The 27,252-nt window shown below is 42.8% G+C and overlaps 1 protein-coding gene across 1 annotated transcript in view; it reads right to left on the bottom strand.

The window, feature by feature from the left end:
* Positions 1–27,252, bottom strand: part of MAGI1 (membrane associated guanylate kinase, WW and PDZ domain containing 1) — a 362,851-nt gene that overhangs the window by 57,343 nt on the left and 278,256 nt on the right. Inside the window, exons 4-10 of the mRNA XM_082004576.1 lie at positions 18,799–19,005; positions 15,686–15,896; positions 12,076–12,158; positions 8,788–8,823; positions 4,224–4,281; positions 1,898–1,986; positions 756–848 (exon numbers count right to left, since the gene is read on the bottom strand). Of these exons, the coding sequence (XP_081860702.1) occupies positions 756–848; positions 1,898–1,986; positions 4,224–4,281; positions 8,788–8,823; positions 12,076–12,158; positions 15,686–15,896; positions 18,799–19,005 (777 nt within the window). The remainder of the gene's footprint in view (positions 1–755; positions 849–1,897; positions 1,987–4,223; positions 4,282–8,787; positions 8,824–12,075; positions 12,159–15,685; positions 15,897–18,798; positions 19,006–27,252) is intronic.

Below are 27,252 nucleotides of genomic sequence, written 5' to 3'. Positions count from 1 at the left end.
GGCTGCTCAGATGTCACAAATGCAACCAAGATATCCAAGCTCTCCAAAACCAAGGTCCTGCCAAACGGTGCTGATAAGCTATGCACATCACAGCTCCCAAACACACCGACCAGTTTCCAGGGCTCTTAAACTACTTTAACTCGAAAGTCTACCTGCCCACGAATGCAGACATGGGGTGACACTGGCTTTGGATCTCAAACTAAAACAGGACCATTTTAATGCATATCTGTGTCTTAATCACAGTGCAACATGGTGAGATTTTGTGCTGCTTATTGGGAGGCAGTGTTGACCTATGAGAACAGAAAGAAATCTCTGTGCTAGATCTTATTATAAGAGTCACATTCTAAACTCGGTAGAGTTTAGAAGGTGTAAAAGCCTAACCCTTGCAACTCCATACAGCTCTGTAGAAAAGGATCTCCTCCTACTTGCACTTGCACCCGCCACAGTTGCTGCTAAATCCCACCGATGTTGTAACTTTGTTTTCACTGTGCCTTTCTAAAGAGTTGGAATGCTACACAGAGAATAGCCACAATCCTTTTTTGATGCAGGCGATCCCATTTGCCTCTTGCTTTTGGCAACAAATGTGGTCTTGAAAGAACTAGTCTCAAAGTCCATGGGAATTCAGATAAGCAGGCACGTGCTCTGGTGTGTGACATCAGTCATGGAGAAACTCCCTTTGCTGGTGGCTGAGGGAATTTCATTCTCAGGAAAAAAACCTTGTTGCACTTTTACAACTGGTTTAACAAGGTTGTTACCTTGCACTGGTGCTTCCCGAACTGCCTCTTGGTTGTTTGAAACATGGTTTGTAGCAGCGGGTGGTGGGAGAGATGGACACTCCTCTGTCCATTCTAGAGAGGGCAGAGAGGGAAATGTTACTCGTTTCACAACAGCACTATGAGCTCCTGCACGTACACACACTGGCAGTGTGGGGTTCAAGCAGAGGAGATGTGAGAAGCATGGCAAGAGAGGAAACGGAGTCACGGACAAAGGGAGTAAAATGAACGAGATGTGCAAAAACCAGTTCTGGAAGACCCTCTATGTCCAGGTCAACCTACCTGTCTGCTGGGACACCCTACCTCCCCCTCAAACTTGGGATTTGATTTGAATCTAAGTGGTCTTGACATTTATTTGAAATCTATTCCCTATGGCACTCATGGCATCGAAGTCGAGAGCTGATGTTGTAGGAAATGGGGATGCAGGCGGAATGTTGAAGAGTAAATTATTTTTCCCTTGAATAATAACTGTTGTGAAATAACTTGGTGTGAAAGCTACGAAGGTACCAAAACAAACCCAAATGCCACAGGCCCCTCGCTGCAGTTGGGCTGCATTTAAAGGAAAAAAAAAAAAAAAGAAGAAAAAAAGGCATGAAAAAAGAAAAAAAAAAGTGTTTTAAAATAATGAACTACTTCAGATGTTAGAGCTTGACAACATCCAAAGGTCTTGGGTTAAGAACTCTCTCATGCAGAGGGCTTTCTCTAGTGCGCATGTAGATGCCCACTCCTCATCCCCTTCAATAGCCTACGAGTCCCTGATGCAGAGAGGAACACAGCTACAGTGAGAAACTTGATGGAGCTGATTAAAGAGGAAAACGTGTGTTTTAATTGTTTCTGGGAAGCCTAGAAACTTTCCAGAAGTAAAGGACATTAAAAGAAAAATCTCTCCCCTTTAACAGGGGGGAGAAAGCTACTATGTTCAAGTGGTTATAGGGTTTAGATTTTCTCCTTTGCTGCATCTTACATGAAGGGCATATGCAACCCTTCCTATGCACGGCATTTTGCCTTTAAACACTAAGGCCACAGAAGGAAAGACAAACACATTGGCATGGTGCTGCCAAGGCGAGGGAGGCCACGTTCCCTCATGCAAACCCCAACCATCACACGCCCTCGGTGGTGCCAACCTTCTGGTGGCTGTTGCTGTTGCTCAAGCTGTTTCTTCCTCTTTGCTTCAAGAACTGGGTTTTCATACTGTGTCTTCCGGTTGATGTGGCTGGAGATGAAAGAGAGCAATAGATTAGGAAACCCTTTATCTGACAAGCAGGAATGATGGCCAGGCATGAAACTCCTCTGAGGAAAGGAGTAAAATACCAAACCAATCCAAGAGCAGTGTATGTGGACCAAAGCTCACCTAGTCGTGCCAAAAAGCGTATTTAGGAAAACAAGCGGATTGCCAGTATTGATATGATGTCTTGAGTAGGAATGGCTAATTCCTTCAAATACCTTAAAGTAGTGATCTATCTGTGAAAAATGAGATTGAAGCAGAAAAGGCGCTCTGTCTGATTACATTTTAAAAGGCAGGCCCCTATCATTCCTGCTTTAGTCAGATTCCCAGAGGTGCAGTCATTCCCTGGCTCACTGAAGTTAAAAAAAAAACCACCACCAAAAAACCCCAACAAACCAACAACTGGTAATATCTGTCAATGCAATCAATGCATACTATTAACAGGGTATCTGCAGGGATTCAGGCTATGAGCTGAAAAGCTGGGCTCCAAATGGATCAATATACATTCACCATCAGCCACCAGCAAATACTCCCAGTGGAAACCAGCATTTGGTGAAACTTCAGCTGTCCTCCTTGGAGGGTCATTAGGCAACTTTTGACCTGTATGAGATATTTAGAGCCAATACTTCTCACCAATCTTGGGAAAAGGAAAAAAAAGCAACCCAGCCCCAAACACAGCAGACAAGCAATGCACCCTGCAGAGGATTAACCGTTTTATGAAACCAAATGACGAACGTCAGCCACAGGGCCAGGGCGGTGGGGGCAGGTCTGGGGACTGTCTGCGGCTGATGGCTGCAGCTGAGATGAGCTGCTCATCAATTGCTCAAGAGCAATTTTTCAATGGTGATTTTGCTACAGCAGAGGAGCAGGTTGACCTTCGAAAATTATCTCTCAAAGCCCATCTTTGTATCCAAAGCAAAGTTTACCATTAAGAACTTGCTATTTTATTGTCTTTATCAAAAAAAAAACCCAAACAACAAATGAACAACCAACCATTTTTTCAAGTAATTACGATAGAAGCACTCCAGACAGTTATGTTCAGAATTTTTTCTGCTGAAGATCAGTATTAAATTACTGGAAAAATATTTAACCAATCAAATATAAACAAGTTAATGAGTTCTGTAAAAGATTTCCCATTTCAAATATCTTCAGAAAGTTAAGGAAAAATGATAACTACTTTAAAAATGATACAAACTTTTTCGTGATACAGCTGTTTCTCAATAAAAACTATTATGCAACAGTAGAGTGCCTGAATTGTAAGGGACAGCAATAAATGCTCTAATTACAACAATCTTGCTAGCTTATACATAAACCTATGTCTCATTGCTGTTACTCTTCTATTTAATTTCATCACTACGGAGTGCCACAAAACTAACAGGCATGTATATATAAAGTGACAGGAATAAATGCTGTAAAGACCTCTTGGCATGGCATTTAATAGCCGAAAAATATTCTTGATGTCTTTGGTAAATAAATGTCAAGCCTTAATTACACAGTTTGCTAACCTTCTTTCCCTAGGCACAGATGGTAAGGTCAGAAAGGGGCCAAAGCAGACAGAAACTGTATTCCATGTCTATTCTGAGGGCTATCATAAGCCATCCTACCAGACAGGAGTATACACATAATTAAAAATTCATTTTATGGGGTCAGTGATGAAACAAAACTCAGATGTCTGGTTTCCCAAAGGAGCGATCTGACATCTAGATAAAGAAGAAGCTGTTCTAATTCCGGAGAGAGTCCCATTAAACCTGTAATTCTATTCACAACAACACAGCCTGATGCAAGAACCTCTGCCGTGGCTGCTTGGTTGCACAGACTCGACTGTTCCTCCTTTTCAGTGACTTCTGGCTTGTACCTGAATTGGTGGTCTGCTTTGCACGCTCCTATTTTCATCATAGCACTATACGAAGGGGATCACGCTCAGTTAATTGCACCCTTGTTAATATTCTCTGGATATTTGGTGAGGTGCTGGGGCTCCTGCACACCCTGACCCAGGGGTGCTCCTGTCTCCCCTGAGCCCACCCCAGGGTGCTGCTGCCAGAGCCCACCACAGGACAGACAGGCAGGGTTTCCTCTCCCAGCCCCTATGGCATCCCCCAGCCTGTATAGGGTCCAGGGCCTCCTCTTCCTCGGTATAAGGAGCTACCAGCAAAGCACAAAGACCGCTGCAGAGAAAAGCCTTCCTCCACCCAACAGCCACAGCACAGCCAGAAAGCAGCACTTACTCTACATAGTAGACACCATATACAGGATCCTCAATTTTCTCCCAACCAGCAGGCAACTCTGGAAATAGAAAAAGCATTACTGAAGCCTCCAGTGCAGTTTCTTCTGACAGGCAGCTGCTCCTGCTCCATCTGCAAAACTCATCAGTAGCTCAGACTTCTCCTTGAACACTTTTCAGAACGATCACAGCCTCCTTTTAAAGGTTGGCATAGCACAGCACCAACACCACAGCCTGTCCTACCAGTGTTGGGTTAGCAAATCAGCGGGAAGATGCCTATGCCAGTCAATTTTACATTTGCTTTTTGCATCAAATGAACAAATTATCAATAAATTTCCCTTCTGGGAGTGCCTTGAATATCCTCTTGGTTTCACTATCATGGGCCGAGTGGCCTTGGATGGAGGCACTGCAGGGAAAGTCGATGCGGGCAACAGGCCAGAGGCATTTTAACACCAGCACATGAAGATGGGTGAGATTATGGCAAGCAATTGTTGCGGACTAACAGAGACACCACTTTCGTCTCCTGTACCAAGGCCGAGCCATTTATGCTTGCCGCTGCCGAAAAAAGGTTTTTTTGACTCCTTTCTTAGGGATTTACACTGCGATGCTCAGCCATGAGCCCAACACAAAAGCGCATCTTGAAACAGGACAAAGTGAATTTAATGTAAACGCCCGGCATATGGAATCCACCCAAGTGGGGCTGGCACACACAGATGTATTTCACTGCAAAGCACTTAATGTAAACACACATATTGCCATAATCACATGTAACAGAGATTTCCTTTTTTAATTAGCATAATTAACAAAAAACAGTTCTGAAGATGAAATTAATGTTTGGAAATGTATCCACTTTTGTTCCTGTTGATTTTCTACACTGCACGTAGTACTTTAACTATAATTAAATGAATGTAATAAAATCACTTCAGCATCCAACTGAGGGTTATTAAAGCTGTACGTATTACTTAAGGGCCTGATCCTTGTCCCACCTATTTAAACACAATGTTCCCATTGGCTGTGGGTACCAAAATAATCATCCCATCAACAATATAGAGTGGTGTGTTTGTGTAATACTGTGAATCAACTCGAAAGAAGGCTCCACCACGCTACGGACTGTGCAAGTGTGGTCCCACAGACTCTGCACATTCATTTAAAAAAAAAAATAATTAAAACAAAAAGCCACTGTCAGATAACACAAGTTCAAATACCCCATGCAAAAGAACTCCTCAAAATTTATCACTAAATTGACAATACTGATACTAAATAATCTATGTTTTTTTATTATCAAATGCAAAGATTTATTTTCATTAATGGCATCAATTGTTGAGCCAATACAATCAGCAATGTCCCATTAATTAGAATAAATGTAACTATCTAGTTCGGCATTTATAGACTTCAACTATGTTGCCATAAGGATAGAAATATCTCCAGACTGGAGATGAACACGATCTATACAAACACGTATGGACCAATCACTCAAAGTTTATGTTTGTGTTCAGAATTGCCTGGAGATAAGGTGAAATCGATTTTCATGGGTTTTGCTCCACTTGTCCCTTATTTGCAGATATAAAGTAGTTTTCCATTCTTATCATTATTTTATCCTTATTGCGTTTAACATCTTTGGATTCCTTGAGACATAAGCAATTAAATGCAAGCCAGTGCTAACTTTTGGGCAGGAAAATACTCTACAGTTTTATCAGCAGATCGATCTGAAATGAACACTTCAGAAACACATATTCCTCTAGAGTGCAAGTGCACGTGAAAAAAAGTTAGAAAGCTAAAGGCCAAATATCTTGAAAGTCTTTTCGCAAAGGGAACTCTCAGGTTTGCAAAGGAGTCCCATATGGGGAAAACACTGCGGGACTGGCTTAAAGAGTTTCAGTGCAATTAAATTAAGAGCTAGCATACAACCAGGAAAATCACACGTTGTGGTAGCCATTTCATTCTTTGCACTACGGTGAAAGAAGAATGGTAAAGTGACCAAGCCAGGGTGAAGAAAAAAAATGAATGGGGAAGGGAGAAGGAATGCACAAATGCCTTAAAATGAGTTTTCCACATTTTTCCTGCTAAATATCTTTTATCCACTTTGGACTACTAAGTGTTTATGGTTTTTAACAGAATGTTAACAGGAATGTTTTGCTTTTGTTCACAAGAAATTTTGGTATTAGATTTTATTTTTACTCTTTTCTTCTAAAGAATTTTCATGGAAGGGCCAAAACCCAGTGCTTTCCTAACCCCAAAAATGGTGTTGTGCCAAAATCTTTCCAGTTGTCCATCTCTGCAGCTTTCCACTTAAGGAACACATGTCTATGTTTTCAGAAGTAACAATACACAAAACTCCAGTTTTCAACACGTTACTTGTTGATTACATAGATGCACTTTCCAACTTCTAAAATCTTCTGAAATCTCTCTAAAGCAAAAGGCAATATACTCCACAGCCATGCTGGCTTCTTAGCAGCTTTAAATTATTCATCTCCCTTCTCCTGCCAAACTGAAGATGACCTAGAGCATTAGATTTCATCACAAATAGGAGATTTCCAAAAACATTTTGCATCATTAGGAGCCTGAGTGAGCCATGTGGGTTTAATTTTGGTACATCCACGAAGCACTGCAGTCTCGAAGCATTTGTCAGCAGCTAAATTCAATGGACAAGTATCAAATTTTACACTTTTAAGCCTGGGGTAAATACATAGATTCCTACTTAGATGCTCTTGTTTAGTATCCAACCGTACAGAGAGGATGGATGGATTCCTAAAAAAGAACTTCTCCAACCACCAGGTATTTTAGTTGCACTCAGGCATCACTATACAGGCCCGGAGATAACCTCAGTATACTCAGCTCTTACTGCTCCCTGTGAAGCCAGGAGGACCTGCCCAAGCAAACGTCAAATTCTACTCCAAAGATTAAATTATTGTGTCCTTTTCTACAACCTTCCGTTAAAAAAAGGTGACCTATTACTTCATATTCAACCCACCTCTTTGGAAAACAAGAAGTTGTGCAAATGCTTCAAGTTTTAATTTTCTTATATTTAGAACACAAACTGTTGATAAGCTAAGGAGCTAAATATCTAATACCAACCAGTTTATATCAACAACAAATACGGTTAGTGAATAGGCCATATGTTTTCATGCCCCCTCCCTAAAGTTGCTGTAACCAGCTGAGCCATTTGAAAATATCTGTCTTCACACTGCAACATTTGCAAATCTCAACAGTACATCGAAGGGCTGTGAGCTCAATAAAGCTTATCTGCATTAAAACAAAGGGAACATCTCATGATGTTCCAGCAAAACACTTGCGTATGTAAGTGCCTGCAAAACTGGGGTTTGAACGAGTTTCCCTGCATCTATTTTTTCAGCTCTTCTCTTGCACTTGATCCTGATACTAGACTGAAAGAAGGGAACATTTCCACTTCATTATTGCCTCTAAACTTGCTTTTTTTTTAACCTCTCTCTTCTTTTAAGTCACCTTTTGTGATACCGAAGACCTTCATGAGAAATCTTTGCAGGTTGTTCGTATGCATCCACCTACGTCTGCTGTTCCTTGGTCTGCTGCTGATCATTTGCATGAGCTGTGCAGAATACTAACGAGCTACTAAAGTGATTACATGCTGCTTTAAATTGGGATTTCTTTCAACTTCTTGCACTAAAAGAAGTTAGGCCTCCAACATTATTCCAGGCATATTATCCAGAAGAACAGCTCCTGGAGTAGTGTGGAAGTCCACTCGATAGCTGCTGATGCCGTGTCAGTCACACAGAAGCGGGAAGCAGAATACACTTACTTGCAAGTCATTACAGACACCAGAGGTTAATTCTCTGGTAATACAACCCTCCAGTATGCAGAACTATAAGCTGTAAATACAGTCCTCTCTAAAAGCAATAATAGACATAGTGGAAATAAAATCCTATGCAACCTTTTATGCCTTTCAGCTTTCCAAGTGCACTAGAGCATAGCGGAACAGAAATAACAGCTTCCTCCATCATCAGTATAAACAGAATGAGCACCGCTGAGATATCAAGACAGCATTCTTCACAAAAAGATGCAGCAAATAAAAGTGTACCACATCATTGAAAATCATCTGTTTATAAAATCACCTACTGAGGCAAAATTTTCAGCTGTTTCATTCTCAAGCTCAGCAGAAGCATCCTATGTAATACTTAGACGTTCTAAATCACACTTTGCTTCTCTTATCTGGGAAGCGTCATTTTCCCAATGAAAACCCATCATTAGCTACTTGATTTCAACTCTGCCATCTATAAGCTTTTTCCTGGAGCCAGTGATGCCAATGGAAAAGCCCCTGACTTCTGCAGGGTCCAGGAGGAAGCAACTTTGAATAAACCTTGCAAGATCAAGGCTCTGCAGCTTCAAACTGAATCAGTAAGAAAACCACTGTAGATCTGACGCTAGGGGAAGATTAATGCTTTGTGTGCTAGGGAAGTTTTGCTGATAAATTAGGCTTGTTGAAATTAAAAAAACAGAAAAATGCAAAATGATACAAAGGAGAAAGTAAGTAATTAAAGGCTTAAAACAGTGCAGTTGAAGTCAAACATCAAAACGAGAGATGGATGATTTACCTAGTTCACTGTCCAGTTCCTCCGTGTGTACCCCTTCTTCTCCAAGGGAAGAGCAGTAAATGAGACAGAAAAAATTAAAAGAAAATTTCAGATACCAGCACCAAGCAAGAAATTCCCTACAGCAAACAGCAGAACTGGCACTAACGTTCTACAGACCGAGCCCAAGCTTTCCATTTATCACACTTAGTGATCAGAATATTGATGGATCTGATGTAGATAATAAAATAACTGGTTCTTGCACTCATAAAATATCTGTATCAATTGACTACCTTCCATGCCACAGTTTGATATGACAAAGTAATACATTTGTGGTGTTCTCACTGTAGCCAAGCTTCTCCCTCAGATCTGTAAGTCCAGCCTCCGCAATCCGTTCTGTGGACGCCAGACCTGAATACCAACCAGTGAAGAAATCTGAGAGGAAAACCTTGCATCTAAATAAGAACTAATGTAGCAAGGTTTTCAAGAAAGTACCTAAATTTATGTGCGCACAAGGTCCAATTGACTTCACTGTAACTGCTCATATGATTTAAGATAGACATGAAGCGCCTTGTTTAACTGGAGTTGCAGGCCCACATCAAAGTCCAGATGCACTGGTGCGGCATGTACAGGAATGCACCAGTTTTGGCGGGGCACCCGGGACAAAGATCACATAATTTTTCAAACACACAAAGCCATCAATATTCACTGTTGCTCCATTTATCATTATCTGCTCCATATTCATAAGTTAACAGTGACACAGATGATTAAAGTATTGCTTAGCCTATAAATAATACTAATGCGGTCTGAAAATGAAAGATGATGACAAAACCAGAACAAAGATGGTAAAAACAATCTTGGACCTAATACAGCAAAGTATAAGCCACATAAATGAATGACAGAAGCAAACAGAAGATGTAGTGTCACAGCATTGCTTTTGAAAATTTGGACGCCTAAAAAAACACTTCCGTGATCTGTTTGCAATATATTCTACCAAAGCAGTTGTTTAGGACCATTAGCGTGAAATATGAATCACAATTTCCTTTGATAGCCTAAACAACAGGAAACGACCAAAAGCTTGTTAGGGACATATATCCTGACGAAGAAAAAACACAAGGCAACTTCACCCAAACAAATCTGAAACGACATCTAACATTTATAAAAACCACAAACAGGATGGGATCAAGCCTGAAAACTCACGCACACACCCCCCCACAACCAAAATGGAGGAAGAGTCCCGCTGCCTTCAGTGGAAATAGTCCCAACAGTGACCCTGCCCAAAAAATGACCAACTTCTACGATGCAGTAAAAACAACTTTCTCTCTTCTTTGTGCTCACATTGTTTTCTGAAATAGAATTATTCTTCCGTGCAAAGCAAGATCAGAGCAGCCAAGCACAACAGTACCTAGGAAGCAACTGGTTTAACTTCTGAATGTTAAAAATATTCGTTAATGAGCGACTCGGTGAATGACGTGAAGGGGTGTGTGGGAAGATGAAATTTGCTAATTTTAAGGACCCGATAAACAAAAAATGCCACCACTCTGCAAAATTATGAACTTAATTAAATACAAAACATTACCCAGCTGTATGTTTCTAATCCCAATTAAATAAACTATCCCAAAGCTTGTTTTATAATTGCTAAGAAGTCAAGTGGTTTTAAAGACCTTCCCTTCTGCAAGGAGACTTAAAACCATTTAACAGAGGAGCTCGGCCACCCGCTGTTGACTCATCCTACCGACTGCTCCTTGCTCTGGCTCAGAGCACAGCGCGGGGCGCGCTGACCCACAGCGGCACGTGCCGCTTGTTGCTATCACCAGGGCTATCGACGTAGTGGGAGTCTTGCTGGAAAAGAAAGCCAGGACAGAAGTTGTGCTTCAGGGAAATCTACCCTCCGAAAGAGGAAAGCTTGCGCCGAGACTTGGCAAACTCCTCTTTAAATTGCCAGCAACGCTTAACTGCGAGGAGGAGGGAGCTTTGCCTGCATACGCTATTATTTAATTTTGGTCCATTTGCGATTACCCGCTGACATATCCAGTTTTGGGGGCAGAGCAAAGCCTTCATTAATCCAGCTCCCTCTGCTCGCTCCTTGAGAGACGCCGCCAGTTGCTAAGGATCGCAAGCAGGCGTCGGCTCGGTGCGCTCGGTTTTCTGCCTGGGCTTTGCACGTCCTCGCGGTCTGCGCGCCCTGTGCGCTAACAAGTTGGTGACCTGCTTCATCATGGCAGCGAAGGCCACGCAGGCAAATTCTTACATCCTGCAAAAGCTCACGTGTGAAAGGAAGCAGAGGTTGAAAACTACATGTGCAAAAATAGTAAGAGCAGTTCCGGAGGCCAGATTTGAACCTACCAGTAAGAAGGGATTAAGTGAGTTGATTCTTTTCTGAAATAAAATCATAATTTTTCCTGAGCTGACATACACCAGTAGGAGGCTAATCATCTTACGAAAACTAATTTTACAAGGACGGCAGCAACACCGACAAAGTAAACCCTTCCATTTTTAAGATATGTCTACCATCATAGTACTGTGCTAGCCAAAATTATGCATTAGAATACCATCACCCTTCCTGGTCAGTAGACCAAAATTTCCACACAGGTTTTCCCAAACATAGAAGTTATTTTCATCACTATTCCCTGTTTCTTCCAGCGCCTCCTAAAGGATGCAGGGAAAGAACATCCTCTAACAGTCCTGCATTTGGCTGCTCTAAATTGGACAGTGGCTTGCATTTCCAACAACATCTCAAGGAATACAAAATTACATCAGTGTAAATTTTCAGTGGCAAAAAATCTACACTTTCAAATGGAATTTGTTTTCAGCAATCATAACACTAAATGGACTGTCAAAATTGAACAGTAGAAGTGAAGCAATTGAGTTATTTCTGCTCAAACAAGGAAATAACAACATAACTCTTTCAATTCATGTAAAGCAGGTGGTTGAAGCGTAACACAACAGAGCACACAGAGACTCAGTCGCTCTCCTCCTACACAGCAATCCAAGGAGCCAACTTGTTAGAAAGCTTTGCGTCTGGTTCAGCATCAGCGACTATTCAAATGCCTTTGCAAAAACAGAGGCGTCTCAATTCTAGCACCTCGTTGATTTTTATTAAATGATCTGCCATCTCAATGGCCACCTCACATACACAGACAGGGACTTTACAACAACATAATGGGTATTGTCTCTATGCACTTACTAACTTACTTTTCTTTTTTTTAAGTATTTCAGAACACAGGTTATCAGAAAGGGGAAAAGAAAAAGAAGAAAGCCTCCTAGAAATGGACCAAACACATTACTACTTCACTATTTTCAGTCTCTTACCATCATCTTCACATTCCTCTAGAGGCTTCTGCTGTTTGTTCAGGCACCGTGGATCTAGCCAAGATGTTGTTTTTGTGTTATGGCTGGAAACCAAAAATGGAAATATAACCTTTGTTAATAAAGCAGAGCTGAAGTATCAGTGACATAAAAGTATATATGCTCTTTATTATTCAACAGACCTGAAGGCATATTTTTGCTTCCAAAGAAATGGCGTGACAATTTCATGTTTTGCAAACTAGCCGACCAAATCACAAGAATCTTTGGCATTGAAACCACAAAGATGAAAAGTGATAATATAAAAACCAGCATTGCTGACTGGAAGGATGCATGTGAAAACTGCAATATTATTTTATTAATTTCCAAACTGTTGTCTATGGTGCTTTGTTTCTTAATCCCAGGAGCTATTTCGGAGCCGTTTGCCTCCTGACGAAAAGACAGAAGTTTCCCCTCCTCCCTAAACCATGCAGTGACTTTTGTTCCTGCAAAAGACCTTTGATATTTGTCTAGATTTGACCCAAGCATTAGTCACAAACAAAATTTCCAGTGAAAACTTTTTAATTACACAAACAAAAATGTTCTGTCAAAGCCTTTGATGGAAGTTGAACAGCTTTACTTTCAACTCTTCCTTTCTACAAGTCCCCTGACAGTATCGCGATGCCAGTCCCAGCGGTGAACGCTGCATAGTAAACAGGCTTAAAATACATTTTTCTAGAAATTATTTTCTCCCGTCATTTCATTTGCATGCGGAGACAATCTTGTAATATAATGCCTCTTCTACAACCTGATGTCATCTTAGACATAACCTGCAAAGACAGCCCTCCAGTCCCTGAGGTACCATTTATCTAGCTTAGCCTTTAACACTGCTTAACAGTTTTAAGTTTCAATACCACAGCAATACTATTTACTTCTCCTTCAAGGTCTCAGAGAGGTTTACAAACTTAACCTTAGCCTCACAACAGGCTCATGAAGCTGGAAATGCTGCCATGAGGGCTATGATCCCCAAGGAACTAAGAACTGGACAGCAAACTCATATTTTTTACCGCAAGAGCAGGGAACTGCCCTGCTCCTAGCGTTCCAGCGTGTAAGTAAAAGGTCCTCGTTTTACACGTGCTGCTACCCAGCCCTCCCAAGGCAGGATGAGCAAATGCGTTTAATCCTTTTGTATGCTTCAGAGCAATTAATCACCAGCTAGAAAACTGAATGGCAGAAATTCACCAAGTCAGGCAAATCAACAGCAATGAAGCAGGGGGGTTCTGCCAACTTATAAATAAGAAAGTCTGTACTCTAGCTGAGAAGGAAGGCTGTGGGAGGAGAGCAATGAAATATTTGCATATTTCTTGCAACTTTGTCTCTCTAACCAAAGGCTCAGAACAGCGTCCTTTGCTGAGGCAGAGAAAATTTAGCTGAACATCTTTCAGCCTGTACACTCGGAGGGACAGGATTGTGTTAGACCTGTAACATGCACAGATGCAACATGCAGGGTAATGAGGGACTGGGATACTTCGGGTAATGAAAATCCCAATTAAAGCACCAGAAAAACATATCTCAAGAGCCAAATTGCTTCAGCTACAAGCCATCAGGATCAGTTATCCAACACGCAGCTCTGGCCCCACTGGACCTGTGCTGGTTCTGTGCGAGCAGCTCAGATGTTCCCATGCTGTTCCCTTCAGCACCCTGCCTTGGTTACCCAAAGCGCTGTAGATGACGGTACAGCTTGGGTCCACACAGCTCATTAGCTTGCTCTCTTAATTTGCTGCAAATCAAACTAAATTGTTTCTAGGCTCAGGGTGTCCTCAGAATTAATAGAACAGCAGTCATTCAGTGCTGCATCCACACGAACACGTTCTCGCACAAAATCGCCCGCTACGCGCACGCAGCCTCAGAAGGGTCCGTCCGCGCTGCAGGGAAGGCAGCGGTTGGTGTGATACCAGATTTTCATGTCAGCCAGCCAGCTGTGTATGCAGGCTACATTTTTCCACCACGTATACGATTGTCCTGCAAAAGGTCTCACAAATTAAGGTGCTAGAGTCCCGCGTTGCTAAGAGAACACGTGCGCATAGAGGACATAGCAGCGATGGGGATGGGTTTTGGGGAAACAAGTAGCAGCAGCAGAACCCCTTGCTGAAGCACCTATAAGGAAGGACAGCAGGGGCCCACATGGTGACAAAAAAGGGAGCGACCAGCTGCTTGGGCAGCATTTAATGCTCATCATCTGTCCTCCTCCAGAGAGGAAAATGGCAGGTTGGATGGGCTATTACTCAGGCTGTGTTACATACATTAAAGCCAGAAAGTACGTCAAAGAATGAGGCACCCTGAGGACATAATGAGGGGCAGAATAGAGTGTTCAGGATAATGAACACATTTCATTTCGTCTGTTATGCAGCTGACGAGAATTTGCATTGTGCCTTCTAGACTTTGGCTTACACTAGGGGGTTGGTGAAGCCTCCTCAGGTAATTGAGAGCGCCCTGGAAAATGGCCTTTTTCACAGCAGCCCTCTCCCAGCTGGTGGTGAGCTGCTGCAGCGCGCTCAGTCCTCCCAGCTCTCAGATGTTCTGGCACTCTTCTCTGATGTGTCCCCCTGATATTGCAGCCAAGGGAAAACCTGCCCTGATGAACCTTTCCCTGGCCCTGTCCAAAAGTCCCCTCTCCCGATGACGGAGCAGGACTGCTCCCCTCACTGCCCTAATCCAGCATAATTCTCTGGAGTACCAGACGGGGCATTAGCAGAGGAGGTTCTTCTGTACTAACTGGCCACCGGCTTCTGGTGCACAGGCAGAGGATCTCAGTTTTCAAGACCACATTAAACAGACCATCAAATCCAAAATCAATTCCTCACCCCCTTCCTCTACTTGGGCAGCTAAGGGCTTGAGTTTCAAAAGCTAATTGAATTTTAATGCCTAGCTAAACTCTGTGCGAGAAATCTCTTCCAGTAACAGGTTCCATTTTATAAGTTACTCCTATCTCAATAAATCTAGACAAGTATAATTAGAGACTATTATTTATAGCATGAAAAAATCGATATCATCATAAAACTGCTGACAGCACTCAGCTCTTAGGCAAAGTCTGCAGAGCACAAGGTACTTCTTGCTTTTCCAAAATTACTGTGCCTACTCTGCGCTGAGCTATGCCTTCTGCAAACCACTGGAGCCTGTTAACACGTTTGGCCCATTTGCTCTGAGACGAGAGGACAACACACGAAGCCCATTCCCTGGCTCTGCTACGGCCTGAGCACATGACCGGAGGAATTCTCTCTGCTGCATTATGCACAAAGGCAGGCTCCAGAAATGAAGTCTCAGCCCTTTCAATTAGGAGCTTTCATTCCACCCATGAAAACAACTGGCCCATATTTTATGTGTGTGTTGCTTTTGTAACCACCCTCATGAAACAAGCAATTCCCTCTGCCTTTGAACTTAGGAGTAATTTGAACGTTAATCCAATCAGGAAATGCAAAACCCCTTCAGAAGCAGTAAAGAACTTACAGCTCTGCAACTGTATACACTAAATATTTAATACACACACATACACACACAAAATGAATCCATGGAGGTTTACTTATGCCCAGAGAGAGAGGGAGAGAGATGGAATCAGAACAACAAAAATGTGCTTTACTCTATAAAATAGACTTCTCCATTCTCGGTGTAGGCCATCTCCCAGTTTTCCGGCAGAGGACCTAGGTTATCCTCGGCAGAAGGAGGTAGGTATTGAGGGAGGTTCTGAGATGGTTCCGTGGTGGGAACGTTGCTGTGGCTATCAATCGTGGACGGTGGGGCTGTCTCTCTTATGATACGCGTATTATGCTCGTCTTGGTCACCAGACTCTGCTGTAGAATAAACAAGCACAAATAAAATTGAAAATCTGGTTTTTTCTCCTCCCATTTGCTTCGCTGGGTTTATCCTTACAGTTTCCCTCCCCTTGCTGTTTAATTTGCAAGGCATACCAACAGATGAACCAAGGGCAGAGACTCTGCAGTCTTTTTGCCAGCAGGGACGAGCTTGCTTTGCCCACACACACTCTGCCAGCCAGAGCCTCGCCAGCACAAATCAGAAGTTGTGATCAGCTAGTGCGTTTGCTTTAATAGGCCCTGCTGAGGTACCAAAGTCTTCCAAGCTGTCTTGAGGCCAGGGCTCACTGATGTAGGTGAGTTCAATGGGCTTCTGAGCAGGCTTACAGGTTCACTCCCGTAGTGCCAATGGTGGGACAGGGATTAGGAGAATAAAATTTCCCATTTGAAGTATGATCAAAAGGGGGAGATTTTTACAAGTGCAGAAGGTAGCCAGAAGCTCCAAGTCAACAAGCTAATGGTGAACATCTTTAGAGCAGTGCATTTTTTAAAATTAAAAATTAAATGTCAGCATTACACCATGTGCCCGCATGGTGCTGCCCACTAGTGCCTGTTCTAACTGTCTCAGGAGATCTATTCCACGGTTCATCACTGCATCCTTCCAAAGTCACTTATGAGTATTTTATGATATATCTGGCCCTCTTCCCTCTAAGGAAACATGTCTGATGCTTATATCCATGCAGTTTTGAGCTGTATCCATGAAACACTGCTGCTTGTTCCCTCCATCCCCAATCACAGTAAATGCTCTCCACAAACCAGGTCTGCGCCCCTAACTCCTTCAGGTTTTGGCAACAACAGACAAACTCCAAAATTACACCTGTGTCTACCAAAGCGATTTTCTCTGTTTGGTTCTTGAAGGTGTTGAAAATTGGTGGCAGTACTTCCAAATCACCTGAGACCACTGAATCTCCAGTACGTGGCAGGCAACACACCGAGGAGAAGACAGAGATCAGTGTCACACTCCACCATCTCCCCAGGCGGCGGGACTGAAAGGGCTTCACAGCCAAGACCGCACCTCCGCTCTCCAGATTGGAGACCACACACATCCTCAACTCACAGCCCACAGCCTTGTTTTTTGGGGAAGCTGTTTACCTGCAGCTCCTGTGCTATTTCTAGTCTGTGTGCTGCCTTTATGAAAAGGCAAGATACTGAAAATAATAAACTATGAGAAGAGGGAAGAAAAAGATCTAGACTATACCAGTACCCTCAGCTGCCTGCTTTCTAGCCTTCCTGGCGTTCGATATTTTTAGGTAGAAGCTGACAAGATAAAGAAGCATGAATGAATCATCGCCAGCTTAAGACTGCGAGTGTAAACATGCCAAAGTCTGGAAAATGAAAGTCACCGAGAAGTCTTCTAAGGAAGCAGGAGCATTTTAATATGGCTAGCACACTTACGTGTGAAATAAGCATAAGGAATCTCTTTGGTTTATGAGAAATAATTCTTTTCTTGATTCTGTGCCCATTTAATGGAGGCAAGGGGCCAGGGTGATAATGTTGTGACAAATGAGCTTGCGCCTTCCAGTATTTCATCTTGTTTAAGAAAACAAGGAAGAGAAATGATGCTAGTCAGTTCAGGGGCACCAAACTGAGACAGGCAGCAAGGAGGTCAGACAGCATCTCCCACCAGCTTCCTCCCAAAATCAGATACTGTGACAAGGGCTGAGGTCACTGCCATATCACAACATGTGAGCAACTACTTTGCAAAACTTTGTAAAGGAGCTGGTAGAGACAGAAAGTCCAGCCTGGGAGGGATTAGGCCACCCAGGAGTGATTCAGGTTAGAAAGACATAACAGACATAACAGAACGCAACCGTTCAAAGCCATTTGACAGTTTGGCGCAGAGAGGGTCAAAACTAAATCTTAGCCTAAATCCTTTTAGAGGTCTATACAGATGTTAGAGCTGGGACTTTGGCAGGTACGAACTGGCATGACAGCTCCTACAACTCACCAGAAGCTGGGAAGGAAAATTGGTAGGAAGTGATCAGATGACAAAGGACCAAGCACCAGTGATGGTGAGCACCCACAGCAAGCAGCTGTGAAAGCTTGAAGGTGTGGATAATGCTGCTTGCTAAGCATCTACCTCAAAGGGAGCTAGGAAGATTAATTCAGTGTTTGAGCTGAGAAAGTAATGCTCTAAGCACTATCAGATACTAGGATTGCAGACATGGGGAAGAGCTCTTGCCCCTCAGAGCTTCACAAACCTCTAGTGCATTTCTGTGGAAACTCAACTGATCCCCAATAGTATTTTGCCCTGATTTTTCCTGCACAGCACTTGACTTTAGATTGCAAAAGTCTCCAGTGAACTTTCAGCCAATCCTCGAAGGTAGCCATGGTGGGACTGAGATCTCCATTCAGCAGGACACAAGGCCTTCATAAAAATATAAAGCTCGCACCCATGCTTCAGACCTCACTCCTGCAGCAAGCAGCCCTTGGTTTGCTGGAAGGTACCTCGGAGAAGAGGACCTAGTAGTTGTATGTTACAGGTATCTCTAGATGCAAGGAAGAGGAAAGGACAAAAACGTATTTTGGAAGGAGCAGTAATTAATTTCAAATGTATCCTGTTGAGCCATTTCATACTGTTTATAATGACTGGAACTGTCAATCATAGCTCAACTCTTCCTTGAGCTTTCTGCAACTAATGGATTTGAGATTTTCCCCATTTTTTTCTCATCAAGCTTAATCCCACAAGGCCTTTTTAGAAGACACAACTGTGCATGTGATCGTCCACACTCAGACACCTGCCATCCCGGTGCTGTTGGTCAGTTCTGTCTGGGATCGACAGCTTTTCAGGAAACCCATTAAAAAAAAAAAACAAAAAAATCCCCCTCCAAAAATCTTCCGCATGTATCGTAACTAATGGACTGCAATATTTTCATTTTACCTGTGAAGCTACTGCTCATTTCAGGTACATCATCCTCTTCCTCATTCTCTGTATGCACTATGCCAGCATTTTGCATATCATTGTAAGACTTGGTTCGCTTTGGAGTCGACTGCTTGGAGCCAGGCTGCAGGTTTTGCAAAGCATCGGTGGAAGTCACTTTCCCACTGAAGGGCTGGCTGGGAGGCTTGGGCGTTCCATAATAGTTACCTAGGCAATAGAAACACATTTGCATCTTCAAAAGAGAGCCGTTTATAGCAAGATTCCTATTTTATTTTCTCTTCAGTGCCATTAAAATCTCTGTCTCTCCCCGCAAGTAAGTAAGTAAATAAATAAACTAACACACGCTATTCCCATTTTGGGGGGGGATATTTCATCTCTAGAGCAGACACGGAAATGTTCCTTGCCTTTTAAGTTATTCTCATTGAATCAGAAAGGAGAAGCAATGGTTGCATTGTTTAGGTGCACTGAGCGTACAAGGGCTAAAACAAAAGGCAGTCATGGTGAATAGCAAAACTTCATCTCGTTACATCTGAATTTCAATTAGTAGCCTTTTTACATGTGTGCACCCACACAGTGCTGTGGCAGCTCTGGAGTGAGCCCTGCAGAAAATAAAAAATTCATGACTGCTATCACCCAGAGAAGTGATGAAAGGCTCGATGGCTTGCTTTAATACACAGGTTCTTTTAGGGTGGATGTTGCATTTAAAAAGCAAAAAGTATTCTCTCTCTAAAAGAAAACTTTGCCAAAGGAGAGAAAAGGAAAGGTACCACGTGGCACCGCTTTCTTCAAAGAGGAAACTCAGCAGTTGAGTCAGCTTGGGTAGAAGTGAACAACCAGACCTTAAAGCAAAACTTGAAGGGACAAAGACGTACCCACGGTTATGCAAACGCACAGCTCGCGGCAGCCATCACCAGATGTGACACAAACAGTGCAAAGCACTTGGGATGCTTCACTGTCATTTTAAGTGATCATGGAAGTAACACAGTGTAAGTGCAGGTTCGCTGACGCCAGAACCGCAGGGAGGTATTTCACTGTTCTTGTTTCACTTCACCTCAAGCACCACAGTAGTACTTCATTTGCCCCAAAACGCTCCACAGGAACCTCAGGTCTGGAATCGGTTCCCACAGCACTGGGCATTATAGGAATTTAGATCTATTGCAAGGTGCTTTTTTTTACTTTACACAATGAACTGTGATATACAACAGTTTTACATAAAACTCCCCAAATTTTCCCTTTCAGGAATTAATTTTTATTTGCCACCTTCAGATGCCAAGGGTAGACTTAAAAATTCTCCCTGTGCTCTCTAGCATGACAAAATATAAAGGATGCCCTCCCATACAGTTTCAACTGTGGCAGCAGTACAAAATTCTTCTCTAAAATATATATGTACATTTTACTACATTCTTCATCTATCTCCATAGGCTATGTATAACCTGAAAGCATTATTTTTCAATTTTTCAGTACATAATTATGTTATTTACTTAATATCCATTCCCCAGAAAGTGTACGTGCCCCTTTCTTATCCCTGTTACACTAGATGGAAACCACACACCAAGGGCAGATTGTGCAAAGGCACTTTAAAACCTCATCTGTGCTAAAAAAGATTTTGTAAATTTATTTTTATACATCCGCATGTGTATTGGCAGAAGCCAACAACATCATTCTGAGATATGATACCGAGTCTAAAGTTAGCCAAGCAGGTCTGCGTGGACCTGCCCCACTGCTGTATGCAGTACTTCCACTCGTCCAACCCAGTTCATACTGCTCAGCCATCACACGCTTGAGGTTCACAATGACAGATCCTTATTTCAGTTTGGAAGTCCGAGTTGTTTATCTCAACTCCTCTTCAGCTGACTGAATAGCCCTTCCCGTTAGAGCATCTTAAGTCCCTTACAACCCTGAAGCAGCGTGCGCTGTCAGCTTTAGGGTAAGACCACTGGGATCGTGCATGCCCCAGAGCTCGCAGATCTCAGCCTGTGACTCAGGAAGGTCTCTGGACACATCAGGAGCAAGGCAGACCAGGAATCACCCTGGCTCAGGCTGGCAGAGTCCGTCTGGGAAGACCACTCTGGACACACGTTTCTATCTTTCCCCCTCACGGCCTTCCAAGAGGAAAAAAAGTCTGTCTCGGAGAGCTGAGGCTGGGGGAGTCGGAGGAGCTCCGATTTCCACACTTTTACAGCCAGAGTACTAGGACAGCAACACGTGCAGGTTTGTCTTAACAAGGTGTGTTCGAGCCTGTATACAACGTCGTGGATGCTGCTCCATAGGAGCAGCAACACTCCGCAACGCTTTCATCTTCTGTTCGTCATTTCGGAATCTTAAATGTACATTGATGCATAATTTATAGGGAGAAGGAAATGACTTCTTCTGGAAAGAGCGTCTAATGGAGATGGAGGCTCCTCAAGCAGGTTGCAGTCTCTGCTAGAGAAATGATTCTTATGCTCTACATACTGCAGGACTATTTTATAAAAAACCAGGAGGAATGAGGGAGAGAGTACAAAGGGAGAATACAAAGGTCGGTGGGCAGAAAAAGGATAATCAACCCTCCTCCCATCCTATTCTCTTCAGCACTTCTCCCAAAGAATGCCGCTACTTTGGGGTTTTAGGGTTTGTTTGTTTGTTTGTTCGGTTGTTTTTTAGTTTTTGTGGGGTTTTTTTTCCAGACAAAATGTGTGTTTTCTAAGGATGTTAACTGCTAAGCAGGAGCACCACGTGTGTGTCATATACATGAGAACAGGATTTATTTATGGCACTGCACATCACTACTTTGTGTGAAATTTATTTCATGTCTGTTGTAAATGGCCAAATCTTTTTGCGATGGATGCAACGAAGTGAATGAAGGGGATATACAGATGTTGCTAGTGGGGATTTTTATTTCTCCTGGACAAGAACATTACACAGATGTTACCATCCCTCCTCCAATTACAGATGAATATATGAGTATATATTTGAGCTTTGTTCCTTTTCAGTTCCTCTAGCAACAAGGCAGGCTGGAGTTCAGAACAGTCCACAGAGAGCTGTTCCTCAGCAGAAAAAGCAGTTTCTCTAAAGTATTTCAGATTTGCTGACACCAAAATCATTAGCCACTTTTCAAACCAGCCATTATTTTTGGTACTACTATTAATGAATAATTATTTTCTACCAACACAGTGTGCTGTCTTAGAGGATGCCTACAAGTATATATGAACACATAAAAAGAGCAAATATTAATCTGAAACTGAGCATGGCTGTGAGCGTATGGGTTTTGTTTTGCAGAATATGGGAAATGCAGGCACTGAGGCTGACCTTTTCTTTTTCCTCCACAGGAGGCAGATTCAGCCTGAGTCAATATTCAAAAAAATCACAGCTCTTCCCTCAGATCCACACAAGGACATAGGCTTGCCAAACGACCCAGCTCACAATGAAGAGCTGCAAAAGGAAGCTCCAACCCAGTTTCCAGGTGACGTGGAGAATGAGAGAAAATGGAAATACTCTCTTTTCCTCATGTTTGCTGGATGCAGTCAGACCTATTCCTCTTTTCTAAGTAATTCTTTTTGAAGACATGGCACACAGGCCCGGGCGTGGGGGCAGACACACCATTCGGAAGCAACTGGCACTTAAAATTATCATCAAAACTCATGTTTAATCCTAGAAATTTGAAAGAGGAAATATTTACCCTGTGACTCAGAAATCCAAACATACACCATTAAAAACTGACAGTGAACAGCCCAGCAAGAGTTTTACAACACTCAGACTCAACATTATTTGTTCAAATTAAATCTGTCAATGCTTATGAAAAAACATAGATTTAAAAATATGCTTTAACAGTGTTTTGTGAGCCACTTGTAAGCCTAAAGAAGGGGCTAACTTCATAGCCAGTGTAATTTGTACTGAATAACCAATCAGCTCTAATTATTAACAGCATGTTACATGTGCATACACAAGCATCTGTCATCCCAGAGGATCCCAAAACATCTTCTAAAGTCACTACAGTAGTTATGGCAGGACTCCCCGGGGGCTCAGCTCGCCCAACGGCTCAGGTGAAGTTCTGCAAAACTTGAGGACCGTGTCCCTTCACGTGGTGCCCCAAAGCTGGCAAAGGGCAGCCTGCCTCCCAGGCAAAGGAGATTTCTTGGTGAAGATAGTGGGAAAACCTCTCCATTTCTGCAGAAATGCCAGTTCTGAAGCAGGCAGCGTGGCAGAGGCGGCACTTTCCCATGTCCGATTCCTAAGGGAACCGACCCTCTCCTCAGTCACGTTTGGATCCTGCCTACAGCAACCGACTCAATAGCTAATAACAATGCATTCCCTCAGCAGATGCTCGTACTGAATTCTTTGTCATCACCTTTCACTAACCCTTACTTTGTTCAGCCCCTTGGTGCTTAAAGCTTATTTAACCACGACCGAAGTTTGATGGCAGCTTTTACAGCCAAAACCATGACTTAATCCACGCGCTCTAAAGCGCCACTCAGGAGAGTGCACAAAAATAACAATAATAATGACAAAAAACCAGAATAGTTATTTGGAATGAGATGATTTCTTTTCATCTCCTTATCTCCAAGAGTCAGCAGCTTACATATTTTAGTATCATGCACAGTAATTAGGCTTTGGTAACAGTTAATCACAACGATAAGACAAGTTCTCATCATCACACCACTTCTTCCTCTGCCAATTCAAGCGGGGATCACAATCGATGAAAGCACTCTAACAGCAGCTTCTACCCTGTCCTGCAGCTTATGAATTAAAGCAACGCTACCAGCCAAGAGAACTTCCATTTTACATTTTAGAAACCTCGTGGTAACGGAAAACTTTTCTTCTATTTCAAAATAGCAAAACTATTAAATAGCAAAATTATTAAATATTCCCCTGATGGGCAGTAAATTCACAGACAACCTTAGGTTTTTTATGTGGCCTGGAATTTGAAATGTGATTCACAAAAATATACCGATTAGCTACCCTTAAGTAAAATAACCATGAATTCAATTAATAAAAACTTTTGTCCATCACCATTCAATTAGAGTTGAAAGGATTCCATCCATCCAAGGTGCTGTTTCTGGAATGGGTAGAAACGCACGGGAACACAGACACAATCTAAAAGGGTCTGAAGTGGAATCGATAGGAAAGTAGGTGTTTCACCTTGCAGAGAGGGAAGATGAGACCACGGAGGCTGCTGAGGTGAGGGCAGGGCGGGCAGCAGAGCCGACGCGGAGAGGTGAAAGAAGGCAGAGGGGCTGCGTGCAAGGGCAAGCACGAGCTTGAGCATTAATGCTAATGGTACAACATCAGTTGAAGAATGTGGTCCCAAACTGTGTATTTCAGTTACTTTAATCTGAAGGTGTTGGCTTTGCTGTAGCTATTCTCTTTTTCCGGGGAGGAGAATTTGTCTTGCTTTTCTGGTGTGAAGAGATTTAGGCCTGGGGCTGGGAGTGCATTTGTCTCTCAGGAAAGTACTGAGAAGAGTTCTCACGCTTCTGAATTTAATGACACCTACTGTGAGGCACAATTTTGCAATTATAAAAAAACCCAAGAAAAAGCCTCTGTGCAGCCTGCGTCCACGAGAATGGATCTGATCTTCAAAGCTACCAGTCTGTGTTAACAAGGACTCCATTAACAGCTCATGTTTTTAAAAAGCAGTTCATAGCTTACTGTACTGATGCAAATGGGTATTTTGGGAGACAGACTTGGAGATAAGCAGCAAAATTAAGCAAGGCCTTGACAGAAAGACTTTAAATGTAATTATTAATGTAATTGTTTTCTTTTCAGAGATGCAGCCCTTTTTGTCTGCGGTATAGAAGAACCAAACCAATTGACCCTTAATTTTAGCAGAAGAGCCTCTGCTCTTCTAATCCAGCAAGAGTGCTTGTGTCTGATTAGTACAGGATGAATTGATTCCTGGGAGCAGAGCTCCTGCTACAGTGTTGTGTCTGTTCTCCTCCCAGATCACATTCTGCTGCAGATTTCTACATTTAGATGGCAGATCTGGCTGCTGTCTGTGGGATTCACCTAGCTGCAACTGCACATTGATTAGCAATTGCCTTGAGGAAATTCAGAGTATCCAGGCAACCGGGAGGCGGCCGCAGATACAGCATCTGGATCGGAAGCAAAACATAGGCAAGGGAAGAGATCTCAGAGAAATTAACCTGCAATATATGCAAATCCAATTTGCTTTAAGTAGTAGACTCTCTGTCAATTTTTGCAGTTATTAATGGTGAGGTTAACTGAAAGATCAGTCTGGTTTCTTAAATTAGCCAAAATGATACAATACGCACATTCCAATTTATGTCTGAAATTTTACATATACTCCAATTAGTGTCCTTATAGGCAATGACAGCGTAGCAGAAAGTCACCTACACATCAAATCAGTCTCATTTATTCTGATTCTTCCCATGTTGAGATACCACTAGGTATTGCCACATGCTATTGTTAACACTCATGTACAGCTGCGTCCAAGCACATTTTATGCATCGAAAATTTCTAACAAGCCAAAACAAAGCAAAGATATTTAAAGTAATGCATAAGCAGTAAGACCTTGGTAGCGTGGGGCAGGAGGTGGCTATGGAAGCTCAGGGTGTTTCCTGAGCCCAGCTGTATTACAGCAACTGTTACATCCACATGCAAATAGATTAAAAAACATTCATAGGCAACACAAATAAGCATGTGCTCATGCATGGTATATACAGAGAGCACAGCAGAAGCAGCTGGAACGCACCCTCCCTAGCACAAGGCTGTAGGAATCAAGAAAATGCCACGTTAAGCCACTGCAATATGCAACTCTTCTTGCAAATACTGAAATACTTCTAGATCCACTCCCACCAGGAGGATGTGTCCCATCCACACCTTGCCTCTCCGGAAGGCGGTGGCATGCCCTCCGCAGCTTGCAGCACGGGGCGAGCTCTGCAGCGGCGGGGGAACGCCGCGGCTGGCGGAGGCCGGGCTGCCTCCGGGGCAGAAGGGCTGCCCAGCAGCACAGGAGCTGGACAACATCAGCGAGGTGCAGCCAACTCTAGAGACAGTCCCGAGCACATCCAGCACCAAGAAACAACGCCAAAATGTGCCTGGCTGCCACCTATAACGAGCTGCTACAAACAGCCCTCGACACGTCAGACTGCGGTTAGAGAGTAAATAAAATAACGTGAAATCTAACTTAGGAAAAAACCCAACCAAATCACCATATCCGTTTTTGCCAGAGGTGTTTGCGAACAACCTCTTCCCCCAAGGTTTGTGTTTTAAGATGCATCAAGGAACAGTGAAAAGCAGGACTGCTAATGAACAATTTCAGGGAGAGCTCACATTGGTAAACTTCTTCTTGAAAGTGCACAGAGAGAAGCCAAGCAGGAATGCCATAGGAAATTCAAAACCACTCTATAACCCTATCAGATATTTTAGTACTTGCTTTTAGAGAGAGTTACTCAGCAACCACTTCAGCTGTTTGTAGAATGAAGCATTGTTATCAGATGACACTTCAGTATAGCAGCACTCACGCTTAACACTGATAGTCGTGCACATACACAAGAACATGTTGTCTTTTTTTCTTAATAGTGGTTAAAAAAAAAGTTAAAAAAAGAAAGCAAAGCATAAGAGCCAAAGAGAGAACAGGAATCTTTCTGCAGTGCACAGATGTTAAGAAGTGGGTATTTGACATGATACATTGTAATAGTGCTAAAGGATCCATTAAGATTTATTGAGTCGGTCTGTACTATGGAGACATTAATAAGCGGATCTTATCTTATTAAGCGGAACATGTTGTTCCGCAGCATGGGCATCCCCAGCATCTGCCACCCTTACTCGCCCAACCTTGCTGTCATGTTTTGCATGCCACAGACACAGCACTTATTTCAGGGTTCTACCAAGTTGGTGAGACCCACAGGCTGCGAGGACACCAGAAGAGCCGCAAAGAAAATCCAGCCATTTCACTAAAGCAGCTGGAGGAGCGGGGCTGCTGCAGAGAAACCCAAGGAGAACTAGCACGTCAGATAAATTAGGCTAAAGGCATCTTGATTTGAAGCATGTTGCTGAATACACCTCTCTACTTCAGATGGAATTCTAGCTGCACTCTTCAGGTAATTTATTACACTCATTAAGTACCACAATTGGAGACCCTGTCTACAGTAGCTAGTTTTATGCACTTCAAAAATGTTAGCAAGTCACCCCATTACATCTTAGTCATGAGACTAATGCAGATTACTTATTACTTCTCTTGGCAATCACATAACACTTGTCCTGAGAATGAAAGATGATGCCTTGACAATAATACGCTATAATGTAATAACCCTTCACATGTTATAAAGTGCAGCACTTTTTCTTTCGAGGATCACTAAGTGCTGGGCAGGCATTCATTAATACAGCCTTGCCAGACCCTGGCGACACAGCCACCCCCATTCAAAATTCAGCCACCATGCTAATGTCCCCGTGCGTCTCTACACAGCGCCCACCTCCACTGCTGCATTCAGCACAGCCCTCTGAAATACCGTC

This window comes from Phaethon aethereus (genome assembly GCF_964289735.1).
Source record: "Phaethon aethereus genome assembly, chromosome: 11".
NCBI lineage: Eukaryota > Metazoa > Chordata > Aves > Phaethontiformes > Phaethontidae > Phaethon > Phaethon aethereus.
The sequence above is the reverse complement of the archived record's forward strand: the minus strand, read 5'-3'. Positions and strand labels throughout refer to the sequence as shown.